Source organism: Stegostoma tigrinum, chromosome 35, assembly GCF_030684315.1.
Source record: "Stegostoma tigrinum isolate sSteTig4 chromosome 35, sSteTig4.hap1, whole genome shotgun sequence".
NCBI classification, from domain to species: Eukaryota; Metazoa; Chordata; class Chondrichthyes; order Orectolobiformes; family Stegostomatidae; genus Stegostoma; species Stegostoma tigrinum.
In genome coordinates, this window is record NC_081388.1 from 14,260,380 (window position 1) to 14,274,501 (window position 14,122).

The following is a 14,122-nucleotide window of genomic DNA, read 5'->3' on the forward strand; positions in this document are numbered from 1 at the left end:
GAAAAGAAAGAAAAGAAAGAAAAGAAAGAAAAGAAAGAAAAGAAAGAAAAGAAAGAAAGAAAGGAGAGAAAGGAGAGAAAGAAAGAAAGGAGAGAGAGAAAGAAAGAAAGAAAGAAAGAAGGAGAGAGAGAAAGAAAGAAAGAAAGAAAGGAAGGAGAGAGAGAAAGAAAGAAAGAAAGAAATAAAGAAAGAAAGAAAGAAAGAAAGGAAGGAGAGAGAGAAAGAAAGAAAGAAAGAAAGGAGAGAGAGAAAGAAAGAAAGAAAGAAAGAAAGAAAGAAAGAAAGAAAGAAAGGAAGGAGAGAGAGAAAGGAAGGAGAGAGAGAAAGGAAGGAGAGAGAGAAAGGAAGAAAAGAAAGAAAAGAAAGAAAAGAAAGAAAAGAAAGAAAAGAAAGAAAAGAAAGAAAAGAAAGGAGAGAAAGAAAGGAGAGAAAGAAAGAAAGGAGAGAAAGAAAGAAAGAAAGGAGAGAGAGAAAGAAAGAAAGAAAGAAAGAAAGAAAGAAAGAAAGAAAGGAGAGAGAGAAAGAAAGAAAGAAAGAAAGAAAGAAAGAAAGGAAGGAGAGAAAGAAAGAAAGAAAGAAAAGAAAGAAAAGAAAGAAAGAAAAGAAAGAAAAGAAAGAAAAGAAAGAAAAGAAAGGAGAGAAAGGAGAGAAAGGAGAGAAAGAAAGAAAGGAGAGAAAGAAAGAAAGGAGAGAGAGAAAGAAAGAAAGAAAGAAAGAAGGAGAGAAAGAAAGAAATAAAGAAAGAAAGAAAGGAAGGAGAGAGAGAAAGAAAGAAAGAAAGGAGAGAAAGAAAGAAAGAAAGAAAGGAGAGAAAGAAAGAAAGAAAGGAGAGAGAAAGAAAGAAAGAAAGGAGAGAGAAAGAAAGAAAGAAAGAAAGAAAGAAAAGGAGAGAGAGAGAAAGAAAGAAAGAAAGGAGAGAAAGAAAGAAAGAAAGAAAGAAAGAAAGAAAGAAAGAAAGGAGAGAGAGAGAAAGAAAGAAAGAAAGAAAGAAAGGAGAGAGAGAAAGAAAGAAAGAAAGAAAGAAAGAAAGAAAGAAAGAGAGAGAGAGAGAAAGAAAGAAAGGAGAGAAAGAAAGAAAGAAAGAAAGGAAGGAGAGAGAGAAAGAAAGAAAGAAAGAAAGAAAGAAAGAAAGAAAGAAAGAAAGGAAGGAGAGAGAGAGAGAAAAACCACATTAATGAAGAATTTGAAATGTCCAAAACAAAATCTGTTTACATCATGACTTTTTCGAGAGTTGCAGTTAATTGGAGGGGGATAACAAATCAGCTGCTAAAACAGAGGAACATTCAATAAGGGAGGCTATAACTGGTCTTCAGATCTAGCATGAGATCAGTTAGCTCAGTTGGCTGGATGGCTGGTCTGCAACACAGATGATGCCAATAGTGTGGGTTTGATTCCTGTCCTAGCTGTGGTCCTGCCTTCTGGACCTCATCCCTCTCTTTAAGGTGTGGTGACCTTCAGGTTAAACTCACCAGCAACCATCTCTCTCTCTCTAATGAGGCAGTGGAAGCATGGTGACATTAGTTTCTACCTGAGACAGAGCAGTAAAGGGGGTGAGCCGCATTCTCATCACTTCTCCAGGAAAAATGATCTTCTGCACACAAAACAACCACTTCCCTCTGATTGCAGAGCTCTTTGGGTTATCTCATCTGGTGAGATGGCTGCCCGAGTTGACAAAGATGCTCCCACGAGCTACTTACGTCCCGTTAGCTCAAAGAGGACCTTGTCGTTCAGCCCCAGTCGCAGTTCTGGCATTCCAGACAGAAAAACCCGGAGCTTCACACTGCCAACAATCTCGCTCTGCAGAACATTCCCGTTGGCGCTGACCTGCCCAAAGACGAAGAGGAGTAAGTAGAAAAAAAAAACCATCCTAGGATTTACAAACGAAGGACCACGGTCCATCCCACTCACCCCCCATCTTAGCCCTGATCTAATCATACCTTGGCCTTGGGGAGGTAGGGAATCAAAGTGATTTTACTGCAGAAGCAAGCAGAAAGAAGGGACTCGCGGGGAACCTGGAGGCACGGGGGCTGTTCCCTTTTGAGCAGAGAAAGAGAAGAGAAGATTTCAACAAGGCCTTCAAAATCATGAAGAGTTTTGCTGGAGAAAATATGGTATGGGCAAACTATGTCCAGATACACACAGGGCAGTAACCAGAGGGCACAGAATTAATATGATTTGCAAAAGACTCAGAAGTGACAAAGAGGAACTGTGTTTTATTTCAAAAGAGTAACAGCAGTAACTGTAATCTGGAGTGTGCTGGCTCATGAGGGAAATTCCATGAGAGTTGCTTAAATGCTTGGATGGAAAACACGTGACCCATGTGATGTCAGGGGTGAAGTAGGCCAATCATCCCCCTCAGATGTGCAGGGTATTTCTCAAATGGTTAGAGGTCAGAAAGTGTCAAATGTATGAAAGTTCTTCCTCTCACCCATCCCTTCCTCCCACCCCAAGCCGCACCTCCATCTCCTACCTACTAACCTCATCCCACCTCCTTGACCTGTCCGTCTTCCCTGGACTGACCTATCCCCTCCCCACCTATACTCTCCTCTCCACCTATCTTCTTTTCTCTCCATCTTCGGACCGCCTCCCCCTCTCTCCCTATTTATTCCAGAACCCTCTCCCCATCCCCCTCTCTGATGAAGGGTCTAGGCCCGAAACGTCAGCTTTCGTGCTCCTGAGATGCTGCTGGGCCTGCTGTGTTCATCCAGCCTCATACTTTATTATCTTGGATTCTCCAGCATCTGCAGTTCCCATGATCAATGTATGAAAGGAGTTAGTTGTCCTTGTCAAGAGGTCACTGAAGGCAAACAGATTGGTGCAGCTGGTTATTGGGAATGTGTGTTGGCCTTTATTGCAAGACGATTGCATAGAATCATACAGCACAGACACAAACCCTTCAGCCCAACCAGTCCATGATGGACAGAATCCCTAACGAAACTAGTCCCACCTGACTGTGCTCCAAACCTTTCCTATTCATGTATTTATCCAAATGCCATTTAATGTTGTAACGGTGCCCACATCCATCACTTCCTCTGGAATTGCATTCCACACCAGTCCACTCGGTGTGAAAATTCTGTCCCTCATTTCCTTTTTAAATCTTTCTCCTCTCTCCTTAAAAAATATGCTCTCTAGTTTTGAACTGTCCCACCCTAGGGGAAAGACTTTTGCTGTTCACCTTATCTATGCCCATCATGGTTTTATAAACCTCCACAGGGTCACCTCTCAGCCTCCTATGAGGTAGTGAGAAAAGCCCCAGCCCATCCAGCCTCTCCTCATAACTCAAACCCTCCATTCTCAGCAACAACCTGGCAAACTGCTTTCTGAACCCTTGGCAGCTCAGTAATATCCTTCCTGTAACAGGGCAACCAGAGTTGGACACAGCACTCCGAAAGAGTCCTCACCAACGTACTCTATGAGTTATGTACAAGATTAGCAAAGGCTTGCTTCAATTGTATAGAGCCTGGTCAGACCATGCCTGGAGCAGTGTGTGTAGTTTCCACGCACCCTTAGCCTCGAAGCTAAAACTAGTTCTGCGTTGAACTCCTTTGTTCCTCAACCTACTCGAGCCCATCCACCAACTCCTCTGACCCCTGGCCCAAAGCTCACCTTTCTCCAACTCATCGGCCATACCATCAACTTCCTGGGGCCCAAACACTGGAGCATTATCTTTAAAGTTCTTCACCTCCCCAGCTCCCTCATTAAGGCACTTTTGACCAACATTAGCCACCACTGAAGCCTTTTCCCTTGATTGGCCCATTTTGAAATGAATTACACTCCCACTGTACAACCTTGAACATTATTCACACTCTGAAGAAAAAGCAGCATTAAATACAAGCTGGCTATCTTGAACTGGGATACCAAGGTGTGGAGCTGGATGAACACAGCAGGCCAAGCAGCATCAGAGGAGCAGGAAAGCTGACATTTCAGGCCTAGACCCTAGTTTCCAAGCATAAGCCCGGGATGCTGACAGGCTGAGCCAAGCCAACTGCTCCCTTCAACAGGCAACACTTACCAATACGTTGACCCCTTCAATGACGTCAATAAACACCTCATTCTTTTTGTACTTGATGCCCTCTGACCTCCAGGACACTGCGTTAGTGACAGTGGCTGGAGGCCGTGGGGCAGATACCTCCAGTTTATGTCCTTGTTGCGTGATGTACCTGTTCAATTGAGACAAAAGCAAGCCTCATGAGTCAACTTGCCCTCACTCCCAATCCGAACACAACAAGACAAAGAGACACACAGTAAACCGAAATTGAACCCCCATGACCATGCAGCTCCTTGTTCATAGAATCCTTACAGCATGGAACATGCCATTTGGCCCATTCACACCACCCCTCCAAAGAGCATCTCACCCAGACCCATTCCCCTACCCCTGATTTCCCATGTCTAACCCACTTAACCCGAACACCCCTGGGCACTATGAGCAATTTCCCATGGCCGATCCACCTAGCCTGCTCATCTTTGGACTGTGGGAGGAAACCGGAGCACCCAGAGGAAACCCACGTAGACACGAGGAGAATGTGCAAACTCCACACAGACAGTCACCCGAGGGTGGAATCGAGCCCAGGTTCCTGGTGCTGTGAGGCAGCAGTGCTAACCACAGAGCCACTGTGCCACCCCAATCGTCTTTCCCGTCCTCGATTCAGAGGGGTGCCACCTTTTATTTCTTGATTCCCCCTTGGCCTTGCACCATCGTTGGTTTGTTCTCCAGGCTGCTCGTATCCCCAGTCTTCACTGTTCCTCCTCTCCCGCACAGACTGTCAAAGCTTTCACTCAGTCCACTTCTGCTGAAAGGTCATGGGCTCAAAACAGAGCCGTGAGCAGCTCAATTCATGGAAACGTAATCCAACCTGGGGATGGGTCAGAAGAGCATTCAACCAGGTTGGATTCAGCTCTGGTCAACAAGTGAGACCTAGCAACCCTCCTCACTGTCTCTGGAGTAAGCTGGGGGTAAGGGGTTAATGGCGTTACAGGAAAATGATGGAAAGAATAGGAAGCCAATCTGTAACATCACATCCTGTTACAAAAGATGCTCTGGGGGCCTGGGACTAGGTTTTACTTTAGATCAAAAGGAAATGACCAATCAGGTGAAGAATAACAAAGCTCCCAAATCCTGCTCCCCTTCCCCTGAAGGGGTTGTGACAATTTCCAAGCCTCTTGAAAGGTGGATCACATTGGAAATTGTTTGGGGGGATAAGAATTGGGGCAAATGTAAAGAGTCTCCAAACCCTAATTAGAGATTTTCGAAGTACGGTGGCTGAGTAGTTAGCACTGCTGCTACACAACAGCTGGGACCTGCGTTCAATTCCATCCTCGGGCGACTGTCTGTGTGGAGTTTGTACATCCTCCCTGTGTCTGCGTGGGTTTCCTCCGGGTGTTCCGATTTCCTTCCACAGTCCAAAGACATGTGGGTGAGATGGATTGGCCATGCTAAATTGCTCATAGTGCCCAGGGATGTTTAGGTAAGGTAGGTTAGACATGGGGAATGCAGCAGTCGGGGAACTGGTCTGGGTGGGCTGTTCTTCAGAAGGGCAGTGTGGACTCGTTGGGCCGAATGGCCTATTTGCACACTGTAGAGGTTCTGTAATTCCATGAAGTATCAGCCACAGGCTCACAATTGGATTGGAGGGGTTGGGAGTTGGGGGGGGGGATACGAGGGTAGGTCTTGTTGAATTGGGGTGAGGAGAAATTACCTTTCTCAGAGGCGCAATTAAACTTTGGTGTTCCCTAAACCAGAGGGCTGTAGAGGTCCAGTCCCTGGACATATTATTGCAGGGTTACAGTGAGAGGGTTGGTTGGGTGGGGGATCGGACTGGGAGGTCGGTGCAGACTTGATGGGCCAGACCACCTCTAGCTTCGCTGTGGGGATTCTACATTTGAGTCTGAGATCCAGAGATTTTTGGACAAAAGGAGAGTCATAGAATTACGGTGGAAATTGGGGCAAGCCCCAAAATTAGACAAGATCCTATTGGAAAAAAAGGAGAATGGGGAGTTCTCACAAACTAGTCTGCAGACAGTGACCATTCTCTGACTGGGAAGAGGGCTCAAAGCCATGGTCCTGGTGCATCTCAGGGCACCAAATTAGGACAAGCTTCACAACATGAGCCTTTGTATCAGTCCCACAGCAAACAGGACTGGCTCATTCAGCGCCAGGGCCAGAAGAATGAACCCAGTTAGTCTGGGTGCAAGCCTTGCCTGGGGTTTGTTGGGATGGCATGATGGGTAGAGAAAGACTGGAGAAAGGGGGCAAGAGTGCATATTCTATGTTAAAACAACAACAGATTTATCATCGTTAACAAACAAGTTTTCTCACACAAATAAGATTCTCCTCAACCTCCACCCTATATTCAAGAGATCTCCAGCTGAATTTGTGAGGTCATTGCCCCAAAAATACAGCTTGGCCTTTGAGGAGTGAAACAGGGTAACATTTCTTCTGAAGACCAAAATTGATCCTAAATTAATTTAGTCAAAGCAGGAACAAGAGTCAGATGATCAGCCAGGATCGTATTGAATGGTGGAGCAGGCTTGAAGGGCCGAATGTCCTCCTCCTGCCCCTATTCCTAAGTTTATTAACTTGAGAAACTTCAACAACAAGAGACTGATGGTTTCTTTTCTTATACAAGGAGGTGCAGTGTTTGCCAGGGGATATCACTGAATAGTGGGACAGGTTGAAGGGCCTGAATGGCCTTCTCCTGTTCCTGTATGGAAGAGGGACTCTACGATATTGTACTCCACAGGCATTTATAGGAAATGGCAACAGTAAAAGACACACTGGTTTATCCAGTCAGGTCCCACACAATGCCTTATGGAAGAGATCTCTTCACAGTGAATGACGCTTGTTCCCGAATTGGACCCACAGGCACTGGGATTAGCCGCGAACGCACTCACTCCTGAAGGATCTTGCTGTCCGTTGTCTGCGGGAAACCAAAATCCATCACTTCGTCCAGGAGCTCATAGATAATGACAAAGTTGTCTCGAATGCTCTCCTCCTCCAGCTCCTTAAAGTATTCGGTGAAGACCTGGGGAGAGTGCAGATTGGAGTTTTTAGGAGACACAGGTATAAGCAAAAAAAACAATGGACAATAAGTGTGGACACAGCCAACCACATCCCATGCTATGAAATAAAAAGGGGGAGATTTCAGATCCAAGTCTAAAGACCTAAGAGAAAGGAAAATAAGAACTTGATCCGACCGTAACCAGACCTCTGTCTCCTGGATTGTTTTTGGGGATGGTGGGGTTGAGGTGGTGTCATTTGACCAGGAACTCTGTTTTCTATCCACGGGATGAGCCCAGATCACACAAAGCTTGTGATAACTAGCTCTCCTGTTCTGGTCAATATGCATGAGACAGGACTGAGATTGTGGGACTTTTGAGAACTGAATGGGTCGGACAAAATCTCCTTCCTCTAATTCGCCAAGCAACATCTCTCCTTAAGATGCTGATTCTTGCGAACCAGGGCACCGGATGGCCCTCTACTACTTCATCCCCCTGTCAACATTTGTCAATGGGTGCTGCTGGGCAAACTAGAGATACAGAAGCCCAACCCACACCACCGCACCTCACCCTCTCCAATGTTTACACACTTTCCGTTGGGAGTCCATACAATTGTGTTCCAGGAGCAAGTTGCTCTGGCTGATTGGTCCTTTCCTCTCCTACTACTCCAGGTGACTGCCAGGAGTCCCAACTCCGAGAGGCATGGGCCATGGGATCTTCCCGATGTGCCAGACTCATTCTCAACTCAGGAGAGTCTGGCCACCATGGGTGTCCCCACATCTGACCCAACTTCATCTTGTGGTTGGTGGTGGCGGGCGGTGTCACTGCCTGGTTTTAGGAACAGACTCGGTTAATTCCTCACAGCAACCCCGAGGAGTTTAGAGTTTCTTTGGTGATTTTGTTTGACCATTTGTCAGTGATGATGATGATGGTGATGTGTTTTGCTCTCTCAGCAACATTGGGCGCTTTGAAAACACACACAGGTTTAATGCACGCTGCAGCCTGGAGCTACGCGCAGTGCTGGGATGAGCTCCAAGGATTTTCCATCAAACAGTTAGCTAGAAATCTCTCCCACTGTTTCTACCTGCCACTGGCGGGCATTGGAAGAATGTACAAATTGGCACTCAGTTTGTTTGGCCACAGTGTGAATTTTACCAACGTCCTGGAATGGGACTCAAAACCAAAGCTTCTATCTCGGAGAGAGGGACTCTGCATTTAAATTACTGTAGAAGTGGCACTTTGGAGTCTAGTTGTGCAATGATTGAAGGGAGGTCTCTTACCTGTACGATTTTGTATAAAAATGCATAGACAAGGGAGGCGTTCGCATTTTTTGCCGTAGTTGCGACCACTGATCACCAGGTTAAGAAAACACTTGGCTGTACTCAATGTATCAAATCATTAGCTTTTCGACCGATCTGTTTATCCCTTCTCCCAACATGCAGCCACGGTCTGGTTTGAAGGGTGTGGATTGCTGGCTGGCTCTGGCATGTCACCGAGATCTGAAACTTACCGTCCAGCTCCAGGAGGAAAAGATGGCGGAGCTGACGCAAAACTCTGCTGGAACCCGTGCGCAAGCCCACCCAGTGGAAGAAACAGTAGACAGAAGCAAGAATCCTTTCCCTAAGTCAGGGCACAGGTCAGCCATGGTCATACTGAAGGGCAATACAGATTGGAGGGGCTGAATGGCCTATCCCTGTTCCAATGGCTGTCAGGTGCAATGGTGATGCAAAATGCTCTTGGGGTTTCACCACAGCCTCTGTTCTTCTTACTTAAAAGGCAAGATATACATTGGACGTAGTTCAGAGAAGGTTCACTTGGCTGACTCTTGGAGTGAGGGAGTTGGCTAATGAAGAGAGCTCAAGCCCGTACTGTTTGGAGTTTAGAAGAATGAGAGATTGCATTGAGGCATACAAGGCTGTCAGAGGGGACTTCATGGGGTAGATGCTTTTTCCCATCATGGGGTCAGGTAGAAGGGAAATCTACATCTAGGGAAATCTAGAATCATAGAATCCCCACAGCCTGGAAGCAGGCTGTTTGGCCCACCGAGTCCACACCGCCCCGCTGAACGGCTTCCCACCCTTATCCCTGTAACCCTACATTTCCCACGGCTAATTCACCCAGCCTGCACATCCCTGGACACTATGGGTGATTCAGTACTGCCAATCCACCCTAACCTATACATCTTCGGAGTGGGGGAGGAAACCAGAGCACCCGGAGAAAGCCCACGCAGACACGGGGAGAACGTGCAAACTCCACACAGACAGTCAGGGACAGTCCACACAAGACACAAACTAGGGGAGCATAGTTTTTAGCAAAAAAATACAGATCTCCTGCTCCAAACAGATGAGGAGGGACTTTTTTTCACCCCGACAGAGGGCTGCTAGTCAGGGTATAGTGGAGGCATTTTCGAGGCGAAGTTAGACAGATTTTAAGGGGGAAAGGCAGGAAAGTGGAGTTAAGGTCATGTCAAATCAGCCATGATCTCATTGAATGGTGGGAGCTGGCTCAAAGCCAAAAGGCTTTGCTCCTATCCTGCGTGCTCCTTTTGAGTCAGACACTGCCCCCAGGCGGTTTGCTATGTGAGGTGCCCAGCGCAAAGGTCTTTACTAAACAGTGATGCAAAATACTTATAGCCAGACCAGCCCAGTCCTTGATTGGCTCAGATTACAGGTTAGTGTCTTCAATGAGAATAGCATCTTTCTCCCAATGCTTGCTGACTCCTGTGTGGGTCACGGGATGATCACGATGGAGAACTGAAAGCTGGTGGGAGATTTGTCTCATCTCCCTCTCAGGGAAGCTGAAGCTAATAGTTTCCACATAACTGTCCCAGCTGAGACCATTACCTCACTGTAGGGTAGGAACGAAATCTGAGACTTATATACTGGGCATAACTCAGAACCAGACAGACGCATGCCGGAGAGGGTAGAGAAAGAGAATTGTGGAACGTGTTAATTAGACATATAAGACGTTGTCGCAATGTCCCTTTTCTTCAAAACACTAATGTTGCTGGAGCAGACACGAGTGTCAGTTTTCCCACATCATCCACTCCAAAAAATCTAACGCAAAATTGACTGTTTTTGGCCATAAATCTTATTTAATGTTGTCACAATATTCTCTTCGTATTTCCGCATTGTAAACCCCTTTGTCAACATTTCCCATTCAGATTTGCATTTGAATTATCATGGTCTAATAACTTGGGCACAATGACAGGAAGGAAGACTAAGTCTCCCTGAGAGACAAGCAGAGAGAGAAATGAACAGTGAGACGGAGGCAGACAGGGAGAAAGAATGGGTGGGTGGGGACAGAAAGAGAGATAGAGAGACAGGAAGAGAAAGGGAAAGTGAGAGGACAAGTCAAAAAGAATGATAAAGGGGAGACAGAGAGAAAGACAGAGAGACGGGGGGAAAAACAGAGAAAAAGAGTTGGGGGAGAGAAAGAAAGAAAGGCAGGGGAGAGAGATAGAGAGAGTGGGGAGGAAGAGAGAAAGAAAGATGGAGGAGAGACAGAAAGAGAGACAGGGGGAGAGAGAGAGAGAGACAAGGGAGAAAGACAGGAAGAGATGGGGGGGGGCGGAGAGAAACAGAAAGAGAGATGGGGGATGGGAGACAGAAAGAGAGACCTGGGGAGAGAAAGAAAGGGAGAGAAGGAAAGAGACAGGGGGAGGGGAAGAGATAGAGAGAGAGAGAGAGAGAGAGAGAGAGAGAGAGAAAATAAAACAGGAAGTGGGGGGTGGAAAAGGTAAAGTTGGGTAGAGGTGAGATGCAGACAGGGGAGAGAGAAAGCAAGAGAGAAAGAGTAGGGGGGGGTGTGTAGAATAGAGAGAGAGAGGGAAGAGAGTAGTCAAGTTAGTAGCAATAGAATGTAAAAGCTCATTTGGCATTTCAGATCAACCCAGTCTATAATGAAACGATGGATTTGAAGAGCCTGTGGGTCTATTATCACCAATGGCTCCAGACCATTCCAAGTACTGATTTACCATTGGATGGAGTTGTTCTCCATTCGACCGAAAGGATACAGTACAGGTTGCTGTGCTTAATCCACAGGAAGTGAACTTTGCCATGAGTTAGAAGCGGAGACACGGACCCTTCATCTTCCTTCTGTGTTAACATTGGAATGAAGTGCTCGATCTCCGACGTATCCACATCTCCCTTGTAGTTCCGACATATCAGGAGCTGCCCCCGAAGGAAAAATTTAGGAGAGGATTCTAGAGTTAGAAGACATCTCGAGACACACGAGGCAGAAAAAGCACATGTTTATGTCTTGCTTTTTCAAGGAGCAGGGTGTAGGCCTGAATGAATTGATCACTAATTAGCTGGAGTTGTCTCTGCTGTTGGAGGTGCACCACTCTACTTCGAGCATGGCTAACTAGCAGATTCCCTGTCCTTCCTGCCTACCACTGCTGCACTGCGATACCTTACAGGTCGGTACGCAAGAACGTAAAAGCCAGCAGGAGTTGGCCAGTCAGCCCCTCGAGCCTCCTCCACCATTCATTGGGATCATCTTGGCCTCAGCTCCACTTTCCTGCACAGTGTCCATAACCCTCTAACCCAGGACTAATCAAAAATCTGTCCACCTCCTCTAAATTTACTCAATGTCCCAATGTCCACCGTACTCTGGGGAAGTGAATTCCACAGATTCATGACCCTTTGAGAGAAGTAACTCCTCCTCATCTCTGCTTTAAGTCTGCCCTCCCTTATTCTAAAACCATTATGACCTCCTGTTCTAGGTTGCCCCACATGAGGAGACATCCTCTCTATGTCTACTTTGTCAATCCCCTTCATACACCTCAATTAGACCTCCTCTCATTCTTCTAAACTCTAGAGAGAGCATAGGCCTAAACTGCTCAATGTCTCCTCATAAGACAAAGCCCCCTCACCCCTGGGATTGTACCTTATTAGTCCCGTGTTATGAACACACCTTCCTTGGATTTCTCGTGCTGGAGAGGGGCTCAAACTGGGAGCTTCTGATTCAGAAACAGTGACACTACCCCCTCATGCCTCAAGACATGCCTAAGTGTTACTTCTCTCCCCTTTTCATGGAATCCCTGCAGTGTGGAAGCAGGCCATTCAGCCCTCAAAGTCCATACCGACCCTCCAAAGAGCATCCCACCGAGACCCACCTGGCCCCACCCTATCCCTGCATTTCCCACGGCCAATCCACCCGAACCGGCACATCTTTGGACTGAGGGAGGAAACCGAAGCACCCGGAGGAAACCCACACTGACGCTGGGAGAACATGCAAACTCCACAGAGACAGTGGCCTGAGGCTGGAATCGAACCCGGGTCCCTGGCACTGTGGGGCAGCAGTGCTAACCACTGAGCCACCGTGCCGACTTTTTCCTTTCTCACTATTCACAGCTGTCTGCCCTCTCAGGTAGAATACAGGACGGAATGACCCTGCGAGTGACACTGTGGAACCGACACAACGAAAACATTCATTGTCACGTTGCCGCTGGGTGCAAATTGGTTTCTGCATTTGCTACAGTTACGCATGACAGCACAATGCAAATGAGTCCATTTGGCTCAGGGAGTCTCTGCTGGATCTTCTGAAGAGCCATTCCAATTAATTCCATCTATATCCCTGATCACTATTGAGCAATTTCCCAATCCACCTAATCTACACAGCTTTGGACTGTGGCACGAAATCGGAGCAAATGCTGGGAGAACACGCAAACCGACAGTCATCCCAAGCCTGGAATCGAACCTGGGACCGTGGCACGGGTGGGGCAGTAGTGCCACTCTAACGTTTCCTTGTCGCCTCCATTTATCAACACAGCTGCAAGGCACAGAAACCAAATGACCGTACTTGTAAAATGAAGGAACTGATAACATCTGGATACCAGACCTTGTGGGGTGGGGAGTACATAATCCTCTCAACAGACCCTGGCAGGAAGTCAACATCTGGTTCCCCATCTCCACATCTGCTCAGCAGCACTCCATCCAGTAGACATTACCATTGAGGAAAAGACCCATCACCAACTGTTCTAGACAATTAAAGATGGGCAGTAAACAGTAGACTTTCCTGCATCAACCACATCCTCCAAAAATGATTACACCGCAATGCCAGTCTGAACTAAACACAGAAAACACAACAAAGCCCATCGAAAGACTGATCACTAATTCGCAGTATTTGTCTCTTAGCTTCTCCCATTTTGAGAGCAATCTTTTCTCCCAGTTCTTTGCTTGCAGTGAAATTCCAGAATTAACCTGCAATTCTTGTGAGATTCCAGTGGGGATTGGCAACACTCAGAAGGAGCTGTTGTGCTCCACAGGGACGTGGGCGTTGGTGGCTGGTTCATCGCTAATTGCCCAGATGGCAGTTAAGAATCAACCACGGGTCTTGGCCCGAAATGTAAACTTTCCTGCTCCTAAGATGCAGCTTGGCCTGCTGTGTTCATCCAGCTCTACACATTGTTATCTCAGATTCTCCAGCATCTGCAGTTCCTACTATCTCAGGCCAGAGGAGTTTATTCAACAATCAGTAACAGTTAAATGGTCATCATTAATCTCTAAAAATAAACCGAGCTCAAATCCCATCATCCACCGTGGTGAGGTTTGAATTCAAGACATTACCTGGGTCTCTGGATTAAGTTGAGTGACAATACCACTCCTAGGGGTATTCCACAAACAGCTATGAGGTAAACTAACCTGTTAACCTGACACTGGCTGAAGGAGGAATGTTGGCCAGGATAACTGGGAAAAAAACACTGTTCTTAACTCAACCGCTGACATGGCTACCTCTGCAGGAGTGTGATCGAATTAAATTTGAACCCGAACCAGATAAGCAAAAAAGGTAGGGCCAGGAAACAAAACCGAAAGTGCTGGAGGAATTCAAAAGTTCTGTGGGGAGAGAAAAAAATGAAGTCCAACATGACTCTTCTTCAGAAGTGGTCCAAACAGTAACATGAAACTTAAAATGCTAACTTCTTTTCTCTGTTCACAGATGCTTCCAGACCCGCTGAGTTTCGCCAGCATTCTCTGTTTTTATTTTATTTCGGATTTCCAGCATCCTCAATATTTTTCTTTTATTAAAGGTAGGATCAGGTGTTTGGAAGGAGTCTCGGGGGCGGGGTGGGGGGGGAAGCAGAGAGGTTTAGAAAGGGAATTCCAGAGTCATAGAAGTCTAC

General features: G+C 46.6%; 1 protein-coding gene across 3 annotated transcripts in view; it reads right to left on the reverse strand.

Moving 5' to 3' along the window:
* LOC125447358 (AP-1 complex subunit mu-1-like) overlaps nt 1–14,122 on the reverse strand; it is a 38,797-nt gene that overhangs the window by 18,260 nt on the left and 6,415 nt on the right. For all 3 annotated transcript variants that reach the window (XM_048521672.2, XM_048521670.2, XM_048521671.2), the window contains exons 2-6: nt 11,012–11,168; nt 8,277–8,344; nt 6,892–7,022; nt 4,013–4,160; nt 1,698–1,824 (exon numbers count right to left, since the gene is read on the reverse strand). In XM_048521672.2, the coding sequence (XP_048377629.1) occupies nt 1,698–1,824; nt 4,013–4,160; nt 6,892–7,022; nt 8,277–8,344; nt 11,012–11,105 (568 nt within the window). In that variant the 5' untranslated portion in view covers nt 11,106–11,168. The remainder of the gene's footprint in view (nt 1–1,697; nt 1,825–4,012; nt 4,161–6,891; nt 7,023–8,276; nt 8,345–11,011; nt 11,169–14,122) is intronic.